The sequence below is a fragment of the Tripterygium wilfordii genome, chromosome 2 (genome assembly GCF_013401445.1).
Source record: "Tripterygium wilfordii isolate XIE 37 chromosome 2, ASM1340144v1, whole genome shotgun sequence".
In the NCBI taxonomy this organism is placed as follows: domain Eukaryota; kingdom Viridiplantae; phylum Streptophyta; class Magnoliopsida; order Celastrales; family Celastraceae; genus Tripterygium; species Tripterygium wilfordii.
In genome coordinates this window covers 8,288,381-8,314,420 of record NC_052233.1, presented here as the reverse complement: position 1 = coordinate 8,314,420, position 26,040 = coordinate 8,288,381, and the positions used below count along the sequence as shown (strand labels likewise).

Genomic DNA, 26,040 nt, shown 5'->3' with positions numbered 1-26,040 from the left:
CTTCCTTGCGCCATCATATCGGAAGTTAGTCATCCAACCATCATTTTCGACGAATGAACTACCAAAATGAAGCTTTAGGTTAGCCCGATCAAAGCCCAATCATCACCAACAATAGAAAATTACTTGAGTCACTGAAAAAACTTTGTGAAATCACATCCACCGTTTGAAAAAGAGCTAGATCCGATCGATACGGCCAATGCCGACGACCATCAATACCTCCAATCAACTCCACAGACCAAGACGCATCACCTTTGAGGTTTTATTGCTTTTTCGAACATTTTTTTTTCATCTGAAATCGAAGCTGAATCTATAGATATTATATCTGTTTCGTATATGGTATTATATATGTTTTGTATCTCTCAATATTATATATGTTTTGTATCTGTCAATATTCTTCTGAAATCCAATCTGAATCTGCGAATATTATATATGTTATGGTTTTGGTCATTTTGGAACTTCAAACAGATAACGTTTCATTAAGGTCAGATAACATTTTAACAAAACATATAACATTTAGCAAGATAGATAACATTATGACAAATATCAAATTAATCGAAACAGATAACATATCACCTGCAGTCTGCAGATCTCACATCAGAATCAAAATACCACGAAAATCACCACAGAAATTGTCTAAAATAACGATATGATGACAGATCCAAGGTTAACAACAAGATCTACAAGTCTCGTGGTGAGTGTGAGTAGATCTAATTCGAACACAACAAAAATATGGATGAAAAATCACTAAAAAATGTCATAGAACTCTCGAGTAAGCCACGAGGGGCGAAGACTAAACTTTCGACAACAAAGACAAAGCTTCCAGTGGAGGTACAAGATGAATCATTTGTAGGAGGCATGTACCATGTTTGAGGATGAAGATAAGAGTATTTTAGACAATAAAACCATTTATTTTGACTTTTTGTCCTTCTTGAAATATTAGTTTAAACTATATGGACTTTTATGGAATAAGACTTTTAAGAGTGTCCTTATTGGAACAAAATTTTCCAATGAGGGACTTATCCTTAATTTTCCCTATTAAATTCAACAAGAAAAAAAATGACAATTCTAGACCGTCGGATATAAATTCAAAATATTCGATGTTTTTGATTACGATGAATTTGATTTTTATTTTAAATAAAAAATACATTGTTGGGTTTTTTTTATGATGAATGTTACGAATTTATGATATTTAAAAATAAAATAAAATTTTTTGACGTCTAAAAATAACATTAAAGTGGGTTTGCTGTAATTTTTATTGCAGCTGGGCCCGGCACCCGTAGAGCTCTCCAAAGAATTGTAGAAAGTCTAACATGGCAAAATCTTTTGAGTCCAGATTAGGCCCATCTTATTATAACCCAAGGAGCTTAACTTAAAAGAAGCCCAATTAGAATTTGGGCCATAGCCAGACTTACAAGTTCAAAAAGCTGTAAAGGCCCATAAAGCCCCTTAGCCAGAGCAACTTCACATATAAGTAACCGCCCTCTTACGATCGTCCCCCTCTTTAAATTCGCTCAGTCGCTTCGCGTTCTCTCCGATTCCGACTCTTCAGAAACACAACGGACTGAAACTGATTATGGGCCAGGTGAGTTATGAGTTTCCGTTTCTCTTTTTCATGGTTTTCATTGTGTTGGAATGGGTGTGAAATGTGATTGATTGTTCGTCTTTTCCTCCCGTGTCAGAAGAAGAAGAAGAACGAGAACAACGATAGCAAGGCAGATGGGGAGAAGAAGAAAGGAAACGAAGATAAGAACCCCATAACTGTAGTACTCAAGGTGGACATGCACTGCGAAGGTTGTGCCGTCAAAATCATTAAGTGCGTCCGTGGATTTGAAGGTTTGTTATTGCTACACTATCTGTTTCTACATTATATGTGGATTTTACGTATGCTCTGTTCTTGAAAATTCATTGGTTTTTTATTTTGGGGTTTTTTTTGGTGCGTTAATTCCTGTTTTCTACATGCTCTGTTTCGGCGATTGTTGACTGGTTCTGTTTTTTTTTTATTTTTATTTTTCTGGTGGGATCAGGTGTTGAGTCTGTGAAAGCAGAGGCCGCTTCGAACAAACTGACTGTGGTAGGAAAAGTGGATCCGTCAAAGATCCGGGAGAAGTTGGAGCAGAAGACCAAGAAGAAGGTGGACCTCATCTCTCCACAACCCAAGAAAGACAACAACAAAGATAATGACAACAAGGAGAACAACAACAACAACAAAGAACCCAAAAAGGAAGGAAAGAAACCCGACGACAAGAAGAAAGCAGAGAATGAGAACAAACCCAAACAGGTATTTCAAACGGGCAACGGATTTCCCGTTATTTCGTCGCAGTTTCTCAGGTTTTTGGCGATACTTTATCATACAATCTGGCATTTTCAAATCAAATACTGTCAAATTTATTTCTCGATTTGAAGTTTCATTACTCTGTCTCTGTCCGTTTACTTGTAATTCAAGCTTCAGTCAATGTGAATGTTAATGCTCATTATACGAGGCATTTATTTTTGTATGAGTAAATCATAAATAAATTATTTAGAATTTTATTTGATGTTCTAATGTGGAGGCTCCGGAGACGACGGCGGTGTTGAAGGTGAGTTTGCACTGCCAGGGATGCGCCGAGAAGATTCGCAAGATCGTCACCAAGACCAAAGGTGAGGTTATCAAATTCTCCAAACCCGTACCGTGTGTGAATTAATTTGGATGTTCCCGTAAGATTCTTTGTCGTCGTTACAGGCGTGAAAGAGATGTCCATGGACAAGCAGAAAGAGCTGTTGACAGTCAAAGGGACCATGAACCCGAAGGCACTGGCAGAGAATTTGAAGGAGAGATTGAAGAGACCAGTTGAAATTGTGCCCCCCAAGAAGGAAGAGAAGAAAGATGGCGGCGATGAGCACAATGGCGGCAACGGCAATGGTGGTGGTGGAAAGAAGAAGAAAATCAGCGGAAACGGTGGTCAAGAGGACGAATCTGGCGGGGGCGGCGGCCCTATAATGGAAGGGAACAAAAAGGAGCATATGATACAACCTGGTTTTGCATTCGGGTATGGCTATGGGTACGAATACCCGCCTTACCCGGTTCACTTGCACGCACCCCAGATGTTCAGTGATGAGAATCCAAATGCATGCTCCATCATGTGAAGGAGGCGTAGCCTGTTACGTTATGAATTGGAGAATGTAAATGACAAAAGATTTCATTTTTGGTGCTTGGTAGGAAGTGGAGGGGGGAGAAATTTTGGTTGTTGACCCGAATCCGATTCTCTCTATTTGTGGATGTTTTTGTTTTCATTTGAGATAAATATGTCTAGTAGTTGAAATTAGGTTAGAAGTCTTGCTTCTTCTAGGGTGAGGCAAGAGCAGAGCAATTGTGGGGAGCAGAGATTGGTGGCAACCATTAATGACTGGAAAAAGTAAAGTGTCCTTGGAGATTGAGGGGTGGGGCTTGTCCTTGTGTTTGTGGTGTCCAACTTGTTAGACATGGACATTTCACAGAAATGGCATTCAGGGGGGAATTGAGTTCAACCCCAGATAATAATAATAATAGCACCTCAAGTGGGGCAAATGCCGACTGCATTCAAGACCTGGAGGATTCTGACAAGATCCTCGACAACTACAATCAATTTGCACAACTAGCTGTACTACAAACCAATTCAAGGCCCTATGTGTCTTATAATGTGCAAATGATCACATGATTAAGCACCAAACAGCGTAATCCAACCTCGAATTAGTTTGAGAGAAATCTACTACTACTAATATATATACAGGTGTGCCATATTTGACGAGGATGCAGTTGTAGGGTACAATAGTAGAGGTGAAAATGATCGGTTTTTTAACATAAATTTAAGCAACTAGACGATCGGTTGTTGTCAATTTTTTTCGATTTTTTTTTTGGTCGGTCTTTTATGTAAATTTTTTAAACCAAAAACCGACCATTCGGTTTGGTTTTGTCGGAAAATGTTTACAGGCGTAGGCACACGCATTAATCAGGTCACTATATGCGGAATTTGAGAAGCACACATATACTTCTATGTATTGTGTGCACAATTTAATAGGGAAACATCTTTGAGGGACCTATCAATTATTGGAGACGTTCGGGCCATATATGGACGTGCGAGAGAGCAGAGCACGGCTTTGCTTTTGCACTCACACTCACACTCGCAAACATACAAATACAAACACCAGGTAGCATAGCCTGAAAGGCTGACTAATGCCAAAACGTAGCTGTCCTCCTTTTGTAGTGTTATTTGTCGAGTTGTGGTGCAGAAGCAAGAAATGCAGCATTTCCTGGAATGAACGCAGCTTTGTCATTACGTTTGAGTTTAATAAGCACCAACCGTTCAAATGTACAAACTATCTGCCTCTCCCAGTTACGACAATATTAGGTGTCATTGCCAAGAAAATAAAATTTGGTCTCTTTTTCTTGACAACTTGAAAATCATTGCCAAGAAAGATGCCGCCTTCCTTCTTTATCTGGTGTATGTGTAGTTGCTGTTGGATGGCTACTGCATGCATGGACCACTCGAACACTTCTATATATACTTTTCTTGACTGGGCAAACACCAATATCCACCCCTAGATCTCATTTTCAAATTTCAAATGCTTGATGAATTTCCTGGGCTTACCATAAACAAACTCTAGAGTCCTTTAGAGGAATGCATCTAGCCCAAAATTGGCCCATAACAGGCCCTATTAGAGCCCACTCGAGCATGCCCCATTGCCGTGTAGACTACACTGCTGGACCAGAAAAGGAAGGGCCCATTTAAAGATTCAGTCTATTACATTCCAATGTTCCACCATAAGGACAGAATTCATGGGCCCGTTTGGATTGGCCTTTTTTGAATTTGCGACACATATTCTGAGGCAATTTCGTGCAGCATTTATACTACTTTGTGAAATGCTCCATCAATGAACAATTTCACATTTTTTACCCAGTTTTTTCCAATCTTACCCCCAATATATTATTGATTTACCAAATATATAAAATTTAATTAACTTACCAAATAATGTATACCCTTACCAAATAATGTATTAATTAAATTTAATTAACTTGGTAATTTATTAATTATTTTATAATTAATTATTTTCTTCAATTAATTTAAATACATTTATTGATTTTATAAAATTTGTATGTTTGGATACAGGTATACAATTAAAATGTATAATACCCCTACACGTAATTTATCCAATATGCTACACAACACAAATGTTAACAGTAAAAGTTCAACCAAACACCTACCCAGCATTCAATCAGCATATCTGCTACTAAAATTGTCCACCATTTCTGCTACCACCATTTCTGTTACTTTACAAATACTCTACCAAACTAGCCCCATATATAAACTACATACACATATAGTTATCAACAAAGAGACTAAAATTTATTTAGAAATTTGGCCTAGATGGTTGTCATCATCATCATTATCATTTAGGACGAGCTTTACTCCACTATTCTTAAGGGAGTTGACAATAGCCCAAATCTTGGTGCGGTTCTTAAAACCTTTCTTCTCAACCTCTTTGTTTAAATCAACATGGATTCCTCTTCCTTCCCCCTGATCAAGACCTTTTACCTTGAGCCGCATAGCTAACACTTCTCCAACTGTAGTGGCTGCTTTGGCATTACAAGAACGACCACACTCGAGAGTGTTCTTGATGGAGTGTTCACCGGTGGACGCTGTTGCAACAATCCTTCCATTATTTCTGTCTACAACATTTGCTGTAATGTACTTCAGGGAAATAAATAATCTCAGCACATACCTCTTCAAAAGCATCATTCTTTGATTATCCTGACACCATTTAACAACATGAAGGCAATCAGTCGCAGGGTTTCCAGTAATATCAGTAAGAATCTCAATAAGAAAAGTTTCAAAAACAAAGGGAGAAAAAGACCATCTTAAGCATATAAATTAATCTAGGCTTTCACCACCTCTGTTTAAGCTGTTAAAATGACATTTACAATTGTTATTCCAGAAACTCTAAAATCCAAGCATCCTTTCTATCAATTGAATCAGTTCCGAATTCAAAAGTTAGCCGGAGTCAGTTATCTCCATTCCAAAATTTTAACATTGGAAATAGTAACTTTAAATCCAATAGCAGCTAAGAGAGTGCCAGAAACATCATATACTCAATACTCTAAAGTGAGCTATCATGTCACAAAAAAAAAAAACAGTATCCCAAGTTGTACATCTGGATTATTTGTCAATGATCATAAACATTAAACAGCCTTCAATAGCCGTATAATTTCCTTTCTGCAACGCAATAACAGGATGCAAAGAAATAAAAGATCTTTTTTTTTGAAACAGGGGTTTCGAGAAGAGTAGGATTCGAATCCACGCCCTAATGAGTGGATGATCCTTTATATGCAACGTGATTGCCGTTCAACCATGGGTCACTTGCAAGAAATAAAAGATCTTTATTGTTAATTAATTTATCCATGTAAAAATATCTCCAGTTACATAATCAGTACCATTCAGCGTCCATTAAAACCAAAAAAAATAAAATTTATCGACTTAGCAGAAACTTTGAACAGAAAGGTTCACTTCACAATTCGATCACAAACATAGGTAAGTTTGCAAAAGCATTCAAATCCATAGTTTAACAATATAAGCGCATGAAAAAAAGAAGTTACATATAATGATGAAATCAAGTCGCAAGTTCCAAGCCATTAAGCAATTGTCATAAAAGCAATGTTCCCCATAAAATTTTGAAACCCAGTAAATGAATCAAAACCTACACAACAGAATTAAAGTCATGAAACGAACACTTAAAAAAAAAACTGAATTTCATTGCGGCAAATGATCAAACGGGTCATATGCAATGGCGTCGAGTTTGAATAGATTACGCACCCTGATAATTTTGAAACAAAAACTCCGCTGAAAAATTCAGATTCTTGTACTGGCTTAAGCGGGTGTGCTTTCCAAAAGAGTTGAAACAAAGAGGTGAGAGGATCGATGACGAAGGGTGATTTATTCCGGGTAACATTGAGTTATGGGCTTTGAGATTCCATAATTGGGCTTTTCAAGTGAGTGAGACTAAGATGCCTGATGAACTGGATGGGCTAAACTTTTGATTGTCTGTATAGCACTAGCAGTTTCGCCTCATTCTAGCCCAAACCTCTGGCTAGTCCACTGTCCGTTTCCTTATAAAACGACAACAGAAAGCAGCACAGAAGAAGGCCGCTGATGCCGCCAGGAGAGGTGGCAAGGCCGCCGCTAGTTAATGGTTTAGCCTTTTAGGTAGGTAATTGAATGGGCCTATGTTCTGGTGGGCCTTCTTTCTTTTTTGGGTTAATAAGCCGCATTTTGAGGGTGCTTTTATTTGAGACATTGCTATCAAAATTAAATGACCTGCAACTGCTATTATGTTTTTCTACAAATTACACTATGCCATGAGAGTAATACCTTATGGCCACTGATTTTGGCACGACTTATCTTGTCGTTAGGTTGGAAATTTCTGTGCGCGAAGGCCTGATTATTCAAGTTTATACCATATTAGAGTACAAACTTGGTCAAAAATAAAATAAAATAAAAGATTGCAACTAGTTTCTAATGCACATTGAACAAGCAATTTACTAACTTCTTATCCAATGCTATACATTTATATAATATGAATGTAGTAATACAAAGAATTCATTATTTTATATCTCATCAAACAACATGACTTCAAAAATAAAGAATTCCAAAAACTAACACAGCAAGGGGAAAATACTGAGCCAATTGCAGGCTACTATCCAATAAAAAAGCTCAATTCAACAGCTTGGTATGGCATTGGATGAACCCCCAATTCACATCAACCTCATCATCAATACAATCTCCCTTCTCTTCCCAATATCTTCTCCAGCTCGCTTGGCCGGCAAGGTATCGTCAGTGCTCCCTCGCCATCGAAACCATACTCTTCCGCTGCTTGCTCCAACAGCCTAAGAAATCTTGGGTGTGTCAAGTAAGTAAGTGGAACCACAAATCTTTTAGGTACGTGGCCATCTCCAGCTATCACCGCAAAATGCCCTTCCTTCACATCTTCTGGGACATAATTTGACTTCCTTCCCAAAATGAGACTCCTTTGTAGCAATTTAGCTACCACTTTGAGCGTCACAACCCCATTTTTCTTGCCATTTGTTCCAAGCTTGGCCATGATGAGAGAGAGTACTACGATCGAGTACTTGCAAGTTGCAAGTTAAGTTGTGGTATATCAGTTATGTCTGGTGTGTCTTTTGGGTATGTTAGGTTTTCCTTACAAATGTCTAGACGTATATATAGGGAGTTAGGGGTTAGGCTTATGTAACAGCCCGCTCCACCACACTAGTAACACTTTGTCTGTTTTGGGCTAATCAATATTGGGCAGCACAATTTTGTCTTCCCAAGCCCAGCACAGACCTATACTAATTTGAGTCAAGAAAAAACGCTTGTTAAAGTTAAGAAGTTTAACCTATTACATTCTACATTTCACATATTCTCTTAATTGGCGATGTGGGCCAAGAAACTTAGTCTCATTGTCATTCGGTAGCTCGTCAACATTACCAAACTTGACATTGTAGAAGCTTGTGGCCCCCACTCTAGTTGGGTGCTACAGCTTATAAGTGGTGATAGATCGATAAGATTGGGCAGTAGTTGGTCATGAGGCACATTTGAGAAGTGAAGGTTGAGGGGCATGGCTCGACTGACTTGGGATTTAATATGGGAGACCAGTGCATGTGATTTCAGTGGCTATTACTCTTATGAAACGTCCCTTTTGGCTGGTCTTGTCTTGTCTTCTCTTCCAAACTATTAGACATTTACTGGCATTTCCCCATGCTCTTTCTTTTTTTGGTAGGAATAGATCTCCTCTCCCTGCTCTCATGTGGATTTGCAATAAGGTGAATCGATTCCTTAATTTCCTAAATGGAATTGGTTTTCTTCTATAGTACTCTTGACTTCCTAGAGGTGTTTGATCGCCTCTCCAACAGTCGGTATTACGTACGTCGAGGGGATGTCTTGATCTCACAGAGATGCTCGATCCTGGATTACCGTGTCCTATCCTGTGGACTCCGTGGATGCCTTCTTCTCGGTTGGAGTCATCTGTCCTACCTTGGTCGGTGATTAAAGAGACTCCTTGATTGACTTGTTGACTCAAAAATTCTTACCCCGTGTTAATATGATAGTAGAAGTCATTTTGATACTATCAGAAGTTAATTCATAAAACATGCATGCAGTTATCGAAAGTTATGATTCACAAATAAAAGCATGCGCCTCAGCCTTTAGTTTTCTTTTTATCTTACTCCACTTGAAAACACAATTCCTTTGCATGGATGCAAATTTTCTTTCTTTTTTTTTTCCCAAAGAATTACTTCAAAATCTCCCTTGAGACGTTTATAAGATCGATGAAACCAACCTCAAACACTTGAGTGCCTCTTTAAAAGATAAAATCGTACAAATCTTGAGCCTAGAGTAAACAATACCTCAAATGGATTGAGTTAGACCAAACTTCTCTCAGCTCTTTTTTCTCAATCTCTCTCGATTTCTTCACAGAAACTTCAGAAGCAAGATTACGGAGAAAAAAAACATGAAAGAAAGGGATATATATATATATATATATATATATATATTGTTTTAATGAAAGTCTTTATCAGCCAACTATATATTATTTGATTCTGACCAAAACATACAAAAATATATACATATATAAAGCCTAATAAATTCCATAATAGATAGGTCATTAACTACATAAGGGCACCACTCAGGCTGTAATATGATGAAACTAGCTGCATATATGATCCTATGGTGTGCGGAAACCTTATCTTTTAATCGAAAATAGTAAAATACAATAATTTGATGAGCCCCATGGGTCTGACTACTGTTCCCATGCATTGATGCACCATAAAAAGGTTGAGACAAGGGCCCCTGCAGGCTATACATACATAAATATACATACATGTATGTATGTATGTATATAACAATGTACGTCATTGTTTCTTTCATATGTCCATTTCTGCTATTTGGTTCGATCAATATATTGTAACAGGCAATTTCAATTATCAGCTCCATATATATATATAGGAGATAAGATGCATTTAATTGAGAAAAAATGGCTGCAAATGTGTACTAGCTAGTCATAAGACATTTGAAGGGGTAATTTGTTCCAAAAGTTTCAATTGATTGGTTAAATTAATTAAGTTTAAAAAGCTAAGCAATGTACTTTGGGATGGGGATGGGGATGGGGATGGGGAGATCGAGTACTATGGTACAGCAGTATTGAATGTTGATGTTAACCAACCCACGACATGCAGGAGCAGAGGCAGGTATCTGTTATCTCATCAGAATGTGATTTCCGTACGGTCGTTGTTTTTGCCAGACCACCATACAAAAATAATATTTTTTGGGCATCGTGACATCCACCGAATTATTCATGGATAATTGACTGATAAATTTCGGACCACATGAAAGACCCGACAACCCCAATTGAGACATGGACCGAGGCCCAATGCGAGAACATAATGTAAGTCGATAATGTGTACACTCATGAGATTTGAACTCATAGGCTCAACCTCCTGCTTGTATTAAGAGTTAGCACGATCAAATTAATCATCTCAAGGTCGTTTTTCATTACTCAATACAAAGATACTACTAGTTCAACATACTGGTTTTGAAAGTTCTTTGAACGTACTGCAATTCTCTCTATCACTGTCAACCAAATAAAGTTCCTTACCTTATGCTTGAAAATCCTTCAAAAACATTGCGTGAGAGATGGAACTCTCTGCACTTGATCTATGATCAAGCTTTGGTCGGATATTCTCAAATGTTTTTTTCATTGATTTGGTCAAACTCTTGGATGGGTTGGTACGTATTATTTTAGAGAGAGCTTGAATTTGAGAGAGACTGAAGGGAAGAACATGGTCGGACTGACTTCGTAGTTGAAGATTGAAGTTTAGGAGAGCAGTGCATGTGAGTGAATAATCCCTAAGTCTTAACTTTCTAGTTTCAACTTCCAACGATGGCCGATAGGTCCCTTTTTGGCTCTTCATACTGAGGTTCTTTTTGGCCTGCCTTGCTTGGGCTCGATCTCTATTATTGTGTAATGAATTAGTAGCATAGGGATTAAAATGAAATTTGATAGTTTTGGTGGAGCATTCAGACTGTACTTTTGGGAGAGAGAAAGCTCAGACAAGGGTCCCATGAAACCTATTTCACATGAAAGTGGTCTACTAACTGGACTAGTCTCAGTCTTTGTCATTAAAGTATAAAGAACTTATTAGCTGGAGCAGAAAAAGCACAAAAGAGTTTCACAATCAAATGTTTTTTTAGTACATCTAGGCTCTAGCTGTCTGTCTTGGGATATTTCTAGGGAAAGTCCATTTCCGACATATACATAAATAGAAATGGTCCGTAACATGCATGATAGTGATTAGTGATTGCAGACTGAAGTAATTTGGAACTAGGATTAGTTTTTTTTTTAATATTATTTTTCTTTTATATACTTGTAAAGTCCAACAGCTAGTCAGCTACAATACCCCACACCCCAAACTAAATCCCCAACGGCGACCCCCATGTGGTTTGAACCCAGGACCTCAAGGGTTTTGGGCGGAGTAACCCATCAACCAGGCTGGTCCTCTTTACATTAGTGCCATGTCCAATTTCACCCTAGTGATCTGGTCCCTATCCGCTTGCGGCCCTAGTGTGGTTCCTATGACTGACAGTTTCTGGTTCACCGAAGCTTAGTTTCGTCATATATACCTTGAACTCTTGGCTCTGTAGGGATAGTTTCTACAGTTGTTGAAAAGTCAATCGTGATGACATGGAGGCTTGTCTGCACCTTCAAATCCTACAAACTTCACAACAAGATCAACCGTGAGAAACTCCAAGACAGGACTGGGGGATGTAGGTCGTAGAGGCTCCAATGGTCAAGTCAGTATAATGAATGAGGAAGTGGACTATGGACGGGAGACCAGCGGGGGATGGTGGTGTTTTGGTTGAATATTTCGTCAGGGGTTGAAGAAGTATGGCTTTGTTGGTAATTGTGTGAATACCCCTCTCTCCAAAGGTGGGAGAAGAGTATTTATAGGAGAGTGAGTTTTGTCTTGGAAGTGGTGCACCAACTCGTGTTCTTTTTGATCAATCTCAAAGTATGTATGTGTAAAGTCATGTATAAGTCGGTGTGTCAGAGTTTGTAAGTGAAAAGTGATGGAAGTGTCAAGTTAGGTGTTTAGAAAGTATGGAAGCAGGACACGTATTGTGTAGAGAAAGGAGAATTGAATTGAGCATTAAAATAATATAAAGCTGTGTTTTGTTTGTAGGTTATGTCATGAGGAAGGAGATGAGAAGTCAGTAGAAGAGGAGGTAGAAGAAGAACAGTCGAAGAACAGAGAGAAAATAGAAACGTTGGTTTTCAATATTCAAAAAGTGTCAATACAAATTGTGAGAGTACAGACTATAAAGAAAGTGAACAACGGTCACTGTGATGTGACAGTTGTAGAATAAACAAACTATATGAAACGGTGTGTTTCATATCAACCTAAACCAATAAAGAAAAGGGCCTATTAACAAGGCCTTTATGAGTTACAAGTCCAATGAAAACAAGAGCCCAATATAGAACACAATAGAAGAGTCCAAAAGCAAAGTCTGGTTAGGGTAAAACACCAGAGAGTTAGAGACAACAAAGAGGAATAAGATTACGCGCCATGGACGATTCGTGAAAAAGGAACTATCTTATCACCCCCCTGCAAGCTGAGCATAGTTGGAGACGATGTTCAGCTTGTGAAGAAGATGTTGGATGCGGTGAACAGACAAAGGCTTTGTGAGAAGATCTCCTGGTTGATCTTCCGATTTGAGGTGAGCTAATTTGATCATGCCTTGTTCTACCTTCTCTCGTGTGTAATGAAGATCAAGCTCAATATGCTTGGTCCTCTCATGAAAAACTGGGTTTGTTGCTATATGAATAGCTGCCTGGTTGTCACAAAACAATCTCATAGGTTGTTTGAGCTTGATCTGCAATTCATGAAAAAGATTCTGCATCCAAGCAAGTTCACTGGTAGCAGAAGCCATTGCTCTGTATTCAGCTTCTGATGAAGACCTAGAAACAGTCTTCTGTTTCTTGGATTTCCATGAAACTAGTGAGTCTCCGATTTTGATGCAGAAACCTGTAACAGAACGTCTTGTGTCCATACAAGATGCCCAATCTGAGTCACAAAAGGCTTCTACCTGCAGGTTGTTAGTGGCAGAATAATATAGACCTTGGCCTAATGTCCCTTTAATGTATTTTAAAATTCTGTGAGCAGCAATAAGATGCACATCTGTGGGCTTTTGCATAAAACGACTAAGAGTATTAACAGAGTAGGTGATATCAGGTCTAGTAATGGTGAGGTACATTAACCTTCCAATGAGTCTTCTGTAAGTTAGAGGATCACTTAAAATGTTCCCTTGATAAGCTGTGAGTTTAGAATTAGTGTCAATAGGAGATTTAATAGGTTTAGAACCCACTAAACCTGTGTCTATTAATAAATCTAAGGAGTATTTTCTTTGAGAGATATAAAAGCCTACTGGGGTATTATGTGTTTCAAGACCCAGAAAATATTTCAGAGGACCTAAGTCCTTAATTTTGAAGCAAGAGGATATATATGTTTTAAAGTCTTGAATTAGATCTAAATTGTTTCCCCCAATGGCCATATCATCTACATAGAGTAAGAGAATTATTTTGTTGCCTTTCTTGTTATAATGAAATAAAGAATAATCTGATTTGCTTTGTTTGAAACCAAAATTGAGCAAAGCCTCTTTGCATTTTAGATTCCATTGTCTAGAAGCCTGCTTTAGGCCATAAATAGACTTATTTAGTTTACATACTTATATGGTTCTTGTTGTTTAACTATGGCAGATAAGAAATGGAGATGAGAAGAATCATGTTGATTCATATTCATAAAAGATGCTGTAAATTGAGATTCAGAATTCAATGCAGATGCAGAATGTGTATGAGCAGGCTCAGATGCACAAGCGACATCACAAACATAATCACTGAAGTATGCAGGTCTTTTCTTGACTCTTCCTGTATGATTTATTGAATCATTGTGAGTAGATGAATTAGGAATATTGTGCTGAACATTAATATGTTCAGTCACAGGATGTGTTATTTCATCAGCATTGGATTGAACAATATTTTGTTCTATCCCAGACTGTGCAGCAAGAGGATTTGTTCTGAATGGAAATTCAGATTCCTTAAAATTTACATCTCTTGATGTAAATATTTCATGTGTTTGCAAATTGAGTAGTCTGTACCCTTTAACCCCATTAGGATATCCTAAGAAAATTGTTGGAACAGCTCTAGGCTCTAACTTAGAGCTAGGTTTGTTATTTTTAGCTAAACAAAAACACCCAAACACTTTTAAATCACTGTAATCTGCTGGTTTTCCATATAAGATTTGATAAGGAGTGTGTTTGTCTAGAACCCTAGTTGGCAGCCTATTAATTAAGTACACAGCTGTTTGGAGACAGTATGACCAAAAATTTTTAGTCAATCCACTTTGGATTCTTAGAGTTCTAGCAACATTCAAAAGATGTTGATGCTTTCTTTCCACCACCCCATTTTGTTGTGGTGTGTATGGACATGATTTTTGATGAAGGATACCATTAGAAATATAGTATTCTTCATCTAGGAACTCCTTACCATTGTCTGTTCTCACCACTTTGACAGTTTTATTAAATTGAGTTTTGACATAATTAATGAATGCCTTTATATATGTCCTTGTTTGATCCTTAGAATGCATGAAATAGATCCATGTCATCCTTGAAAAATCATCTACAATGGTGAGGAAGTATTTAAAACCATCAATAGAAGTAGTAGAGCTAGGTCCCCATATATCCATGTGAATAAGATCAAAAGCTTCATTAGAAACACTTGTGCTAGTACAAAAAGGCTTTCTTTTCATTTTGCCTAGTTGGCATGATACACAATCTGTTATATCATCACAAAATAAATCAGGTAAAAGCCTTGAAACACCTTTAGAAGGGTGACCTAGTCTATTATGCCACAACTTAGAATCTGATACATAATTCACTAGTCTTAAATTGTCTACACTCTTCCTTGAATCTTGATTGAACAGGTATAGTCCTCTAGACCTCATTCCCATCCCAATCTTCTTCATAGTGCCTAGTTCCTGCAATTCACACCTATTGTTTGTGAAAATCACAGCATGCTTATTATGTTTGGTTAATTTTCCTACTGAAATTAAGTTAAAAGAGAATGAGGGAACACACAAAACATCCACCAGAGAGATGTTTTTCGTAATTTTGACAGTGCCCATGTGTGATATGATATGTTTTTCACCATTTGGCAAATAAACAAATGAATTGGCCACTGGATGTGATGTATGAAAATATGATGCATGGCATATGACGTGATCAGTGGCTCCACTGTCAATGACCCACTTGGTAGAATTAAATTTCAAAAAATTGTTACCTGTCACTGATGCAACAGTGCCAGTATTCTGTTGTTTTGCAGTTGTGTTTCCAGGATAATGGACCTTAGCTTTAAGAAAAGCAATGATTTGATTGCACTGGTTGTCTGTTAGATCAACTGCAGTTTCTTCATCTGTTTCCTTTTGAATGCTACTCCCCACCTGATTGGCTGCATAAGTATTTCCAGAATAAGATTTGTTTTGATGCTGCCTTGGTCTTTTGTTTGGCTGATTGGGGCCTCCATGAAGTTTGTAGCATTTATCAATTGTATGATTCTCTTTCTTGCAATAGTTACAGAACAAGCCCTCTGTTTTGAAGAGCCATAATAAGCCATGGAAGTTGGATGTTGCCCCAACAGTGATCCATTATTTGAAAAATGCGGTGTAGTAACACCACTTGGGGGAAGTGTAGACACACTTCTCGTGTAGTTAACAGTCTCCGCAAGAGCTGCACTAACATTTGTTGCATTTTCTTGAATTTCTGGAACTCCTTGAGGATCAATTAATGCTCCGATACCATAAAAATAATATAAAGCTGTGTTTTGTTTGTAGGTTATGTCATGAGGAAGGAGATGAGAAGTCAGTAGAAGAGGAGGTAGAAGAAGAACAGTCGAAGAACAGAGAGAAAATAGAAACGTTGGTTTTCAATATTCAAAAAGTGTCAATACAAATTGTGAGAGTACAGACTATAAAGAAAGTGAACAACGGTCACTGTGATGTGACAGTTGTAGAATAAACAAACTATATGAAACGGTGTGTTTCATATCAACCTAAACCAATAAAGAAAAGGGCCTATTAACAAGGCCTTTATGAGTTACAAGTCCAATGAAAACAAGAGCCCAATATAGAACACAATAGAAGAGTCCAAAAGCAAAGTCTGGTTAGGGTAAAACACCAGAGAGTTAGAGACAACAAAGAGGAATAAGATTACGCGCCATGGACGATTCGTGAAAAAGGAACTATCTTATCAAGCATACTTGAATCGACTGACATTATATAATCGAGAGATCAAACTTGTGTACACATCACCTTTTGGGTCAACGAAAGGATGTATGAACCGTTTGATTATATTCCTATGTGAGTCGTCTTGGCGCCATATATTTTATGTGTCGGTTAAATCATGTTAGGAAATGATGTCCTGCGAGCAGCAAAGATCAAATGCCAGACGCGACTTCCATTGTGGGTTTCGGGATGAAGTGCGACTTGTTGTTTGTGATTCTATGACTTGTGGGCCGGAAACTTGATAGGTTGTGGTTTTGAATTTTGATTGTTGAATGGGTCCGTATCTAGCTGGTTGTTGGGCTTTGGCCCATATTCGGGAGTCATTTGGGCCTTTGCAGATTTTGGCCGCTACAGGCTCCATACCTCCTTTCTAACTCGTCGGAGTCGAGTTCCGCTAGGGGATAGCTAGCTGATGCAGCTATTAATAACAATGCAGAAATGCACAGCTCAGATGAAGTAGTATCGTTCTTGTTATAGTTTTTATTTGTTGCCTTTCGTTAAGGCTATCCAACTCTGATTATTGTACTCCTCTGTGTTTCTCTTTTTTTTTTTTTTTTTTCCAATCTTTTGTTTGGGTTACTGCTGAGTTAGCACTTCCTAAATTCCAGCAATCATGAAGCTGGTAAAACTGTAAAAGAAGACAGCGAAAATATACTGAGAGATAACTAAAATAGAAATGGCAATTACGCTTGTGTTACAGTTGCCTATGCAATGTAATTCTGCATCTAATTTATCAAATTCCAAACATCACCGGCAATCAAAAGATGGAGTAACTTTGACAGCAAGATATAACCAAAAAATCTTTCATGTTTCAACTTCTCGTTTATATCTAAATACTGTCAAAAGAGTATCTCAAGTGAAGCTCTGTCCCGTGCGTATGCTTTGTATACTAAACCTCTTTTCATGAAACCTAAACAAAGCAAATACTAAATTACTGAAACATAAATAGTCCTAAGCCTAACCTAAGCCAATGGAGCTATACCATATAACATGCTATTGTATCCCTAACAAAAATCTTTTGTATATTACACAGGCTCTTCGTATTCCCTAAGAAATGAAGCAAATTGTTAAGGCATTTCTACTCGAAGGATTTCATTGTTGCCTATTCTAACATTTTAGCTATGCAGGTTGAAGACGCATTTACAAACAAAGAAGGCTATAGAAAATGAGAGGTATGAAAGCATTATCAAGCTGTGCCGTGTAGGCCTCCAACAAACCACTCACAGTCACAGCAAACAAGAGAGAGAACCAATGCTGCATATAAGTCAATATCCGGAAAAACAAATTAATAAACCAACCCATAACTTAATCAGAAAAAAAAAATAAAAAAAGAAAAGAAAAGAAGGCTCCTACAATGTATGTCCATCATACAATTCGAAAGATCAGGGAATGCATGAAGTTGAATTGAGTAAAAAACAAGATTCTTCCAGGTAAGAGTATCTATCTAAGTCATCTGGGAGATTAGTGGCGGTAGTTAAGTGTGCGATTGCAGGTGGGACCGACTGTAGGTGTGTTCAGGTGTATGGGCATGCATGTGTGTGCAAGGGAGGGAGGGAGGAAGGGAGAGAAAAGAGAGAGATAGAGACCTGGCTAAGAATGTATCCAGTGGATGCTAGAAGTGGAAGCAAAACGGAGCAAGCAGCTAGGACAGAGGTTATGCCAGCCGCAGTCCCTTCGATGGTTTTTTCTAGCGAGTGGAGAAGTTAATGTTAGTGACTTCACAAATTACAAAATTAAAAGGTAACATAAACATTAGAATAATATGGGAATACTTACTTCCAGTTTTGCTCCACCTAAGGACACCATACTTGTAACCGACTACTGATGCCTAAACATAAAAGCAAAACGCAACTATTTTAAACAAAAAAGAAATAATAGCATAATGACAGTCGTAGAGAAGGGCAACTATCAGAACAAGCATAGGTCTCTAATCATATCAAAGATATTTAGCCAACAACTTCACTCACCATTGTATCTCCAATTCCAAGGCTCAAAATTCCAGCAAAAGGTGCAAGCGGTCGATCATTATACCCAACAGACATCCAAATGGGAAGTGCACATCCCAACAGGAGAGAAAAATGGCTATAAAAAATAAAGTAAGATGCCAAAAGATAGTGAATTACATTTGCTTCAAACACCTTTTATATGCAAGCAGCAGGTAGATAATTCATGCCTGATAACAAGGAGATCAGAGTCACGATGGTCCGTGAAAGCGTTCATAAATTCATGTACAAGTTTTCCAAAAGGCCAAATTCTCCATACCTACAAAAGACAAAAGCAGTGGTATGCAAAAAGGCTTAGGGAGAAAAAGTTACTACAGTTTCAGTACAGATAATCTGCTCATAAGTCACATACATTGGCATTCCAAATCTACCGGATCAAAACTTTGAGGACTGAAAACACACAATGTCTCATAATATTGTGCATGTTTCAATAAATAACAAACTTCCAATGCCCAGACTCATCAGTTATGAACAATTTCTGAATTAAATCGTTTCAGGATGTGGCTCAAGCAAATTCATTCATGTTCTCTCATGATGATTAAAGGTTTTGATTACAAAATCAAGTAATTTGTTTTTCCTACCAACAGAAGCTTTATGGATTCTCTTTTGTAATGGAAATTTATTTAAATATTTCTAATACCAACAAAAAACTAAAATGGCCTACAGTACCACACCTGAAGCTTCTATGTTCACACTCTTATGTCGCTGCCTCCTCATCTCACCCCAGAACTTCTACAGAGCAATCTGCAGTACCATACTATGCATGCAAACATGTTCTTCAAAAAAGTTTTTTATTTTCAGATAAATGTCTTCATTCCCTGATGTGAGTGGACACATTTCCAATTACTACTTCTTGAATGGTAAAATTGTTTGATAAAGGGCAGTGAAGGAGTTCCACCCTAAGTAAAATTAAACCAACTACAAAAGGGAATCTAAAATATCTTATAACACAATTTTCTTTACATTGAAGTTCCCACAAACCCATTAGCATTTCATAAGTTTCAATAAAGGGAATTGAGGAATTCTTGTCAAATAAAAATTCTATAGATCAATATTTCTGCAATATTCCTTTCTTGTGAAATTTCGCTTTGAGGACAACAAAAACACAAATCTAAATTTCAATAGAACATACAAGTTCGATCAACATACCCGAATAATTTCTAATCCCAAGAAAACTGCCAATGCTGCACCAAATGCAAGATCAAGGAACTCTGGCTGGAAAACCATTAAGAGTCAGCAGAACATCTAAAGAAACTGCTTGCGAAAGGGGCATAGATACAAAATTTAACCCCGATGACAATCTATCCTTTGCTATTTCTACATCACCTGAAAGATTAGAGCAGGAAGAAACATTGAAACTGCCATCAGATGGTAATATTTCCGCAGAAGAATCCTCTCAATCTTACTATTCTTGGATATGTTGTAGAACCTCAACACAGAGACATATATTACACATACCCAGTAGACACACAATGATAGCCTTTTAAACGGTTCCGAAAAGACAAATGATATCACCCTGTTAAAGATGCAAGACATAAAATGATAATCAGAAAATCAGTATCACATATAGATAAAGCTTTAAGTCTAACATTATTAGCCCTGTTCCAGCAAGGACAGAAGCACAAAACACTTGCAACCCACATAGGACAGTGCTGTTAACAATCCATATAGTTTGTACCATAGCGGCAAGACTTGTATTCTATACATAATTACTATTTACTCCTCTATTCAATATTATGACATTGCTCCTATTTTTTTTAGTCACTGGAATCGCTATAAATTTACGACCTCCCCATTGATTCTGAAGCCAATTAAAAGCAGTTGATGAAAAGCTTATTAGCTCAAAATAGGATTAGATTATAAAATTATGGAAATAACACCACTAAGGACTTAGAAGTTTCTTATCTAAGAGACGTTAAAGAAAAAGGATACCATAGTAAAGGATGCAAGTGAAAGTCTTCAACGAATTGCATCCAAGATGGTGCGATCATAATCAACATACATCCAAGAGAGACGAAGAATATAAGAGATTTTGCAATTTCGTCATCCCTTCTGGCTTCAGAGTTTGCTGAGCTTAAATAACATTCCCTTACGCAAAGAAGATACTTAAATACAATTGGAAAGAGGAGCAGTGCAAGCAGAAACCCCTACATGGCAAAAAAAAAACTTTACTGTTTAGTTGCATCATTCCAAATCAGCTCACCACTTGAAAAGACATTTTTTTTTTCCAGATGAGTTCCTTACTTAAATTCAGACCTGATTAATAATACCAATCTCAGTTCTCTTCATTGCATGCTGTACAGGAACCATCGACAAAGGCAGGTATCCAAAAAGCTGCAAACAACGTGTTCCCCACATGTAAGTTCTACTTTGCTATCTTACCCAGAAAGAAGACAAACTTTTTAGCGAAGAAAATAACTAGCCTTTGCAGCAGTACAAGTCAACATGTCACCAAAATAGAGAACAAGACCCATAGTCACCAAAAGTGCTTCCCCTAAACAGAAAATGAGCGCCGTTATTTACTGGGGAAAGAACATAGAATGTCAATAAGTTGCACAATCATAAAGAATATGAACTCGAAAAGAAAAAGTCGCATAGGAAGTCATTGCAACTACCGATCCCTCTTCAAACAATCGAGGTTGAGTAACGAGGATAATAAAATAGCTAGAACCTTATCCAAACACCAAACTAGTATAAAATTTCTAAAACCAATTGAAATTAGCCGTTTAAGGAGTATAAAGACATCATCCTCTAAAAGAAGAAAAGATAAAAGAAATCAATTTCACTTATACCTAATATAGAGGATTCATACCAGCCTCAACTAAATAGTGAGGCGTTCTGAATGCAACGACTCCTTTTGCATAACCAATTACCCACACAAGCAGTGGATTCCTACCAGGAATTTTTCACTCAATATGTACCTACGAAGAGAATTTTCATACCAATGGAAACACATGATGGAAAAGTTGTAAGAAAATGCCGAACTAGCTCTATTGCTGCCAATCCATGACAGAGCACCCATAGGAACTTAAGTGATGCAGACAAACCTGTGAGAGAATAATTGGTTAGCGCTCTTCATTTTGCAATTTGTTGACTGAAATACAACAGTCACAAATACAATAGAAAAAAGGCGACTGAAACTATTATAGAAAGAACATTGATCCAGAAATCCACAAGACTAGCTCAAAAGGAAGTCACAAGAGATGCAGGGTTCCTGACATACCACCAATCAACAATAATGCAAAAGACATGCAGCATGCTGCAGCACATAAAGCAATCCACTTTGAGCTGAACTTTGCATCCCTCACACTGCATGGACAAGGGGCATGTGTAGTTTTTGGTGACCTCAGTATGAATAAGCAGAGAAAGACAAGCACACTAAAGCAGCTAGCAGATGTAGCCCAGTACTGAATTGTCGTATAATAGAGTTCTGTGCCAAAGAAAAACAAACGAGTATGAGCAGACATACATGATATTGTAATCCATGGAAGCACAGTAACAAGATGGTTAAAGATGAATAAAAATCGCAATATACTTTCTCAAAAGCTATTCCTATAACAAACACAGATGAAAATGCATAAATTGGCTATTAAAATTTATGAATTATTTTGGTTGAGGAGTATCTTTTATTTTTTTTTGTATCCTTGATAGTGGTTCCCTCATTTCAACTAGTATCCTTAATGTTTCAGTCTAGGGGTGTGAGTGTAGCCTACACAAACTATTAAACTCAATACTAATTGATGCAAGCTAGAAGTTGTACCTCCAAATTCAACCTGATGTAATGCGAACGCTCTTGACAGCTGGATCAACTTCGACAGCATAACAGTGGGTACTGTGGTTGATCCCAGCAGAATCCCTGATGAAACACCTGGCCTGAAATTTTTGAGAAAAGATGCCAGGCTTAGGCTAAAATTTCTATCTGAAAACTGCAACACAGTTCTACAGAAAAGGACGGGAGAAAAGGAACAACACAAACTCAAAGTAGCTCGATACTACAACTCAATTAATCGAAATTTCCAATTGCAAGCGTATCTTGCGTTCCTCCTCAACGGCTTCACCGAAAGAAACCAATTAAAACACAAAATCGGTGTATTTTCTCAAATCCATTCCAGATCAAACATCAATTTGACTCCACAACCAAAACCTCGACAACATTAAAAGGAAAACCCTAACCGAGAATTAAGAACAAATTTAAACGAAATGTTAATTTAAAACAGAATGAAAATAGAGAGAAGAAACAATAATTCAGACCTGGTCCTAAAAATGGAGAGGGAGTTGGAAGTATCGGCACGGACCTCAACGTAGAGGGCGAAGGCGGCGAGAACGGAGAGCATTAGGCCATGGGCGAGGAAAGAGAGAGGGAGAGAGTACAAAACGCGACCGATGAATATGACAACCACGGCCCTCTCGCCGTTCAATACCGACGATGAGAAAGCCATGGCCTCGCACTATTGCCGTCCAAAATCAGGGACGAAAATTCAACGATTCTTCGAAGAAGGAAGAACTGTTTCCTTATTGACGCGGGAAAGACCAAGAAAGATGGGAGGTAGTGGTGGAATCCGTACACTGGAAGGAAATTAGGTGGTCAATTGCTTTCTTCTTAATTCTTATCTGCTTGTGGGCCTGACTTTATACCAGCCGTGGGCCTTACTTTTCGGCCTAATTATTTGTTGCCTGGCCTCCAAGCATTCAAAAGGCTACGGGCTCTTTGGTTCTACACTTCTACTGGAGTGGTTACTAGTACTAGTACTTGTGGTTACCAAATGTTCAGTTGTATTAGTGTTCCAGAGTTCAGCCCATGACTTTGGACCTCATTAGACTACAGGCTTAATTGTGTTCCAAGTTTAAAACATAAAAACCCATAAAAAAAAAGTTTCCCAAGAGCATCCACATGGACAAGGCACATTTATACGCACACTCCAAACATCTCAATTATCGTGCAATTATCCATTAATAAGTGTTACATTCCAATATATATACCCACAGTAAATACACTTGAGTCAAGACTTCATACTTTTTTCCCCATCATCTCTCTCTTTCCCTCCATCATCTCTCTTCCTCCTATTGGTTGTGTGGGTCCCGACAACTTTTCTCTCAAAAGATGTGGAGCAGCTATAAACTTCCTCTAAATTTTGAACAGTCAAAATTTTTCTAACCTCCATTTGTGGAGCTTCATTTCAAGCACTACAAAGAACACTCATTCTTCATTTCAACACTCCAAATAACACTCTCTCTAGCTTAATTGATGGTATATGTTCCATAGGACGAGGAGGGATAACTATAAGAGGTCAAGGGGGAGGAGTAGATGGAGTTGGAATGAAGCAGTTTCAACTCCTCCCTCAAACTTTCAAGTTTCAACAAACTGTTATCTAGATTCAACATTATTTTGTTCTGGACAAATGTTTATGTTGATGACTTTGTCTTATGATTCTCATATATGATGGTGTGCGCGTGTGTATATATATATGTTCCCTATATAGGAGGAATGGTTCCAACCTGAGTTCTGAACTAAAATTCATTTCATCCGATTGAAAGAGGGCAAAAACAAAAGGAGGTAAGAAAAATCAGAAAAAGTCATAATGAACGAAATTACAGTCCCAGTGAACAAAAAAGAGAGTACATGTTACATGTGGAAATGGCTTAGAGAAAGCATGAATTAGTCCATGGAATAGCAAATCTTTTTGAAGGAATCCAAGTTGGTCTGGAAGAGAGGTATGACAGCATCCATGCTTCCATCATCCAAAAATGAAGGCCAAACAAACATCACCCCTTCTACTGGTAAATAAGTAGGCATGAATGAAAAAGGCTTCCCTTCTCCAAAATCCAGCTCATAAAATGGGAAGTTCATCCAGCTATTAACCTCCATATTTGGGGACAATACATGTACGCTCACGTCTGCGCTCGCCACAATGTCTTTGTTTCCTTCGTTGCACTTGGAGAAGTCGATGAATGATCGAAAGTAGTCATCGTTTAAATTCACAATGGCATCATGAACAATCTTGGCAGCATACTGCAATGGTTGCTTCAAAAGGTCCTGAGCTCTGGCAGTTGGCAATGCCCATAGTACTACATTCCCATAGTACTCATCGGGCACTCTCGGCTTCAATCGACTGCGACCATTAACTGCAATCCTCACGCTGGTCTCTTGGACCCCGGTGAGTCCACGAGCCCTTGTTATGGCTCTCCATAGATGAGCTAGCAAGCTCACAAATTTGCTGTAAGGCTTGTTAGGATATTCATTTGTACTTTCAATTGATGATGAAGCCTTTGACCTTAACTTGTTAAGAAAATCCAATGTGAAATGAAATTTCTCCGCCACAACGACCTCGGCCTCTCCACCACCCAACGCATCTTCAGTATTCTTGATTTTATACTCTGCTCCTTTGTGTGCGAACTTGAAAATCGGGGGATTTCGAGGGGTGAAAAATGAGCGATCATAAATTGGGAGTGGACCAATGTCCAGTCCTCTGCAGGCTCTGCCCCAAGCAACCAAGAACCTGCTTGTGGAATACCCATCAGCGACTTGGTGGTGCCACGAGAAGCCCACCACAAGTGAGCCACAATTGAACCTTGTGAGTTGCACTTGCATCAACTCCTCCACCCCTTCCAAGGAAGGGTGCAGGCTCAGTATATCTGGAGAGGTTTTAAGGGGCATTACCTGATCAAAATTGATATCAATTGATGCCTCAATAAACCTCGATCCTTTGTCATTAAGAAGAACAACACGTTCACCTTTTTCATTCCGATGGAATCTACCAGCCATAATCCTGTATTTGGCTAAAACCTTCTTTAAGCCTAGTTCAATTGCTGCATTTGATGGGATTGGAGAGCGATAAGCATAAATCAATGCTATGTGAGTGTCAAAAGTGACAGTATCAAAGAAAGTGAGAGGAACGTAGTCTGAGGTTGGGGGAGGAGTAGTGTCTTCATAGAATGGTGTGATAAGCTTTGAGCTCTCAATTTTAACCTCCATAGTTGAATTTGACTATGCGTGAGAATGGGCAAATGCAAATGCTTTTGGAGTTCATAGAGAGATTGCCATGCATGTACATATATACTCACATGTATCATCATGTATGGAAACCACACACTACAAAATATATCTCGTCATAAAGAAGTTTTGGGTGGTGGCACGAGGACAATCCCACGTGACTATGTGTTGGGACCAAGTGATAATTGGCTTAATGCAGTGGAGACATGTATGCAGTGGAGACGCGCAAATAAAACGTGTATATATTGCATATGAGGACAAGTCAAGCTTTTAATGCACATCTCTCTCCTCTCCTGTCAAGCTTTCAAAGCATGTCTCCCTTGCACATCTCTCTCCTCTCCCGACTGCACATCTCTATATTCACTTAATACTACTTTCTTTCTCAGTTATGCACTACTTTCTTTGGATCCAGATTTAAGATTGGACGTGACAATGGCGTGCCTGCACCCTGCAATAGAAATTGCAGACAGTCCTGTAGTTTTCAATGCACTGTCTTTAAGTGTGTTTTCACCGCCTCCAATTTCTACCGCAGGAACCCTCATCTCATCTGACCGTGACAATGGCATGGTATATGACTAAAAGGTCTACATATTAATTACGGGATAATAACATTTTTAGGTATTGAATAATCTGATCCAATTCATCTCGAA

At 38.2% G+C, this 26,040-nt stretch overlaps 6 protein-coding genes across 8 annotated transcripts; 1 reads left to right on the top strand and 5 right to left on the bottom strand.

Annotated features, from left to right (window-relative positions):
• Positions 1 to 1,531: 1,531 nt before the first annotated feature.
• LOC119981076 (heavy metal-associated isoprenylated plant protein 3-like) lies at positions 1,532 to 3,479 on the top strand. The gene is made up of 5 exons (XM_038824070.1): positions 1,532 to 1,582; positions 1,680 to 1,833; positions 2,025 to 2,278; positions 2,550 to 2,637; positions 2,720 to 3,479. Exons 1-5 carry the CDS (start codon positions 1,574 to 1,576, stop codon positions 3,121 to 3,123), a joined length of 909 nt encoding a protein of 302 aa, XP_038679998.1. The 5' UTR covers positions 1,532 to 1,573; the 3' UTR covers positions 3,124 to 3,479.
• Positions 3,480 to 5,201: 1,722 nt separating this feature from the next.
• Positions 5,202 to 7,185, bottom strand: LOC119981636. Of its 2 annotated transcripts, none has more exons than XM_038824713.1 (2): positions 6,825 to 7,185; positions 5,202 to 5,765 (listed from the first exon to the last, which is right to left on the bottom strand). In XM_038824713.1, exon 2 carries the CDS (start codon positions 5,751 to 5,753, stop codon positions 5,361 to 5,363), a length of 393 nt encoding a protein of 130 aa, XP_038680641.1. In that variant the 5' UTR covers positions 5,754 to 5,765; positions 6,825 to 7,185; the 3' UTR covers positions 5,202 to 5,360. The 2 variants fall into 2 exon arrangements, with proteins under 2 accessions (XP_038680641.1, XP_038680648.1); XM_038824720.1 differs by lacking the exon at positions 6,825 to 7,185 and adding an exon at positions 6,608 to 6,806.
• Positions 7,186 to 7,707: 522 nt separating this feature from the next.
• LOC120005253 (auxin-responsive protein SAUR50-like) lies at positions 7,708 to 8,128 on the bottom strand. Its single transcript, XM_038854791.1, has one exon. It carries the CDS (start codon positions 8,107 to 8,109, stop codon positions 7,780 to 7,782), a length of 330 nt encoding a protein of 109 aa, XP_038710719.1. The 5' UTR covers positions 8,110 to 8,128; the 3' UTR covers positions 7,708 to 7,779.
• Positions 8,129 to 12,659: 4,531 nt separating this feature from the next.
• On the bottom strand, positions 12,660 to 13,613 carry LOC120010827 (uncharacterized mitochondrial protein AtMg00810-like). The gene has a single exon (XM_038861713.1). It carries the CDS (start codon positions 13,611 to 13,613, stop codon positions 12,660 to 12,662), a length of 954 nt encoding a protein of 317 aa, XP_038717641.1.
• A 3,535-nt stretch (positions 13,614 to 17,148) lies between these two features.
• Positions 17,149 to 22,979, bottom strand: LOC120004937 (dolichol kinase EVAN-like). 2 transcript variants are annotated; one of them, XM_038854301.1, is made up of 14 exons: positions 22,651 to 22,979; positions 22,160 to 22,272; positions 21,623 to 21,829; positions 21,342 to 21,446; positions 20,823 to 20,893; positions 20,656 to 20,733; positions 20,332 to 20,546; positions 19,726 to 19,915; positions 19,549 to 19,614; positions 18,570 to 18,658; positions 18,364 to 18,478; positions 18,173 to 18,224; positions 17,983 to 18,083; positions 17,149 to 17,650 (listed from the first exon to the last, which is right to left on the bottom strand). In XM_038854301.1, the coding sequence occupies exons 1-14, from the start codon at positions 22,836 to 22,838 to the stop codon at positions 17,537 to 17,539; spliced, it is 1,704 nt and encodes a 567-aa protein (XP_038710229.1). In that variant the 5' UTR covers positions 22,839 to 22,979; the 3' UTR covers positions 17,149 to 17,536. The 2 variants fall into 2 exon arrangements, with proteins under 2 accessions (XP_038710229.1, XP_038710237.1); XM_038854309.1 differs by having other exon boundaries at positions 17,510 to 17,650; positions 18,169 to 18,224.
• A 964-nt stretch (positions 22,980 to 23,943) lies between these two features.
• Positions 23,944 to 25,415, bottom strand: LOC120004947 (agmatine hydroxycinnamoyltransferase 1-like). Its single transcript, XM_038854325.1, has one exon. It carries the CDS (start codon positions 25,370 to 25,372, stop codon positions 24,056 to 24,058), a length of 1,317 nt encoding a protein of 438 aa, XP_038710253.1. The 5' UTR covers positions 25,373 to 25,415; the 3' UTR covers positions 23,944 to 24,055.
• Positions 25,416 to 26,040: the final 625 nt, after the last annotated feature.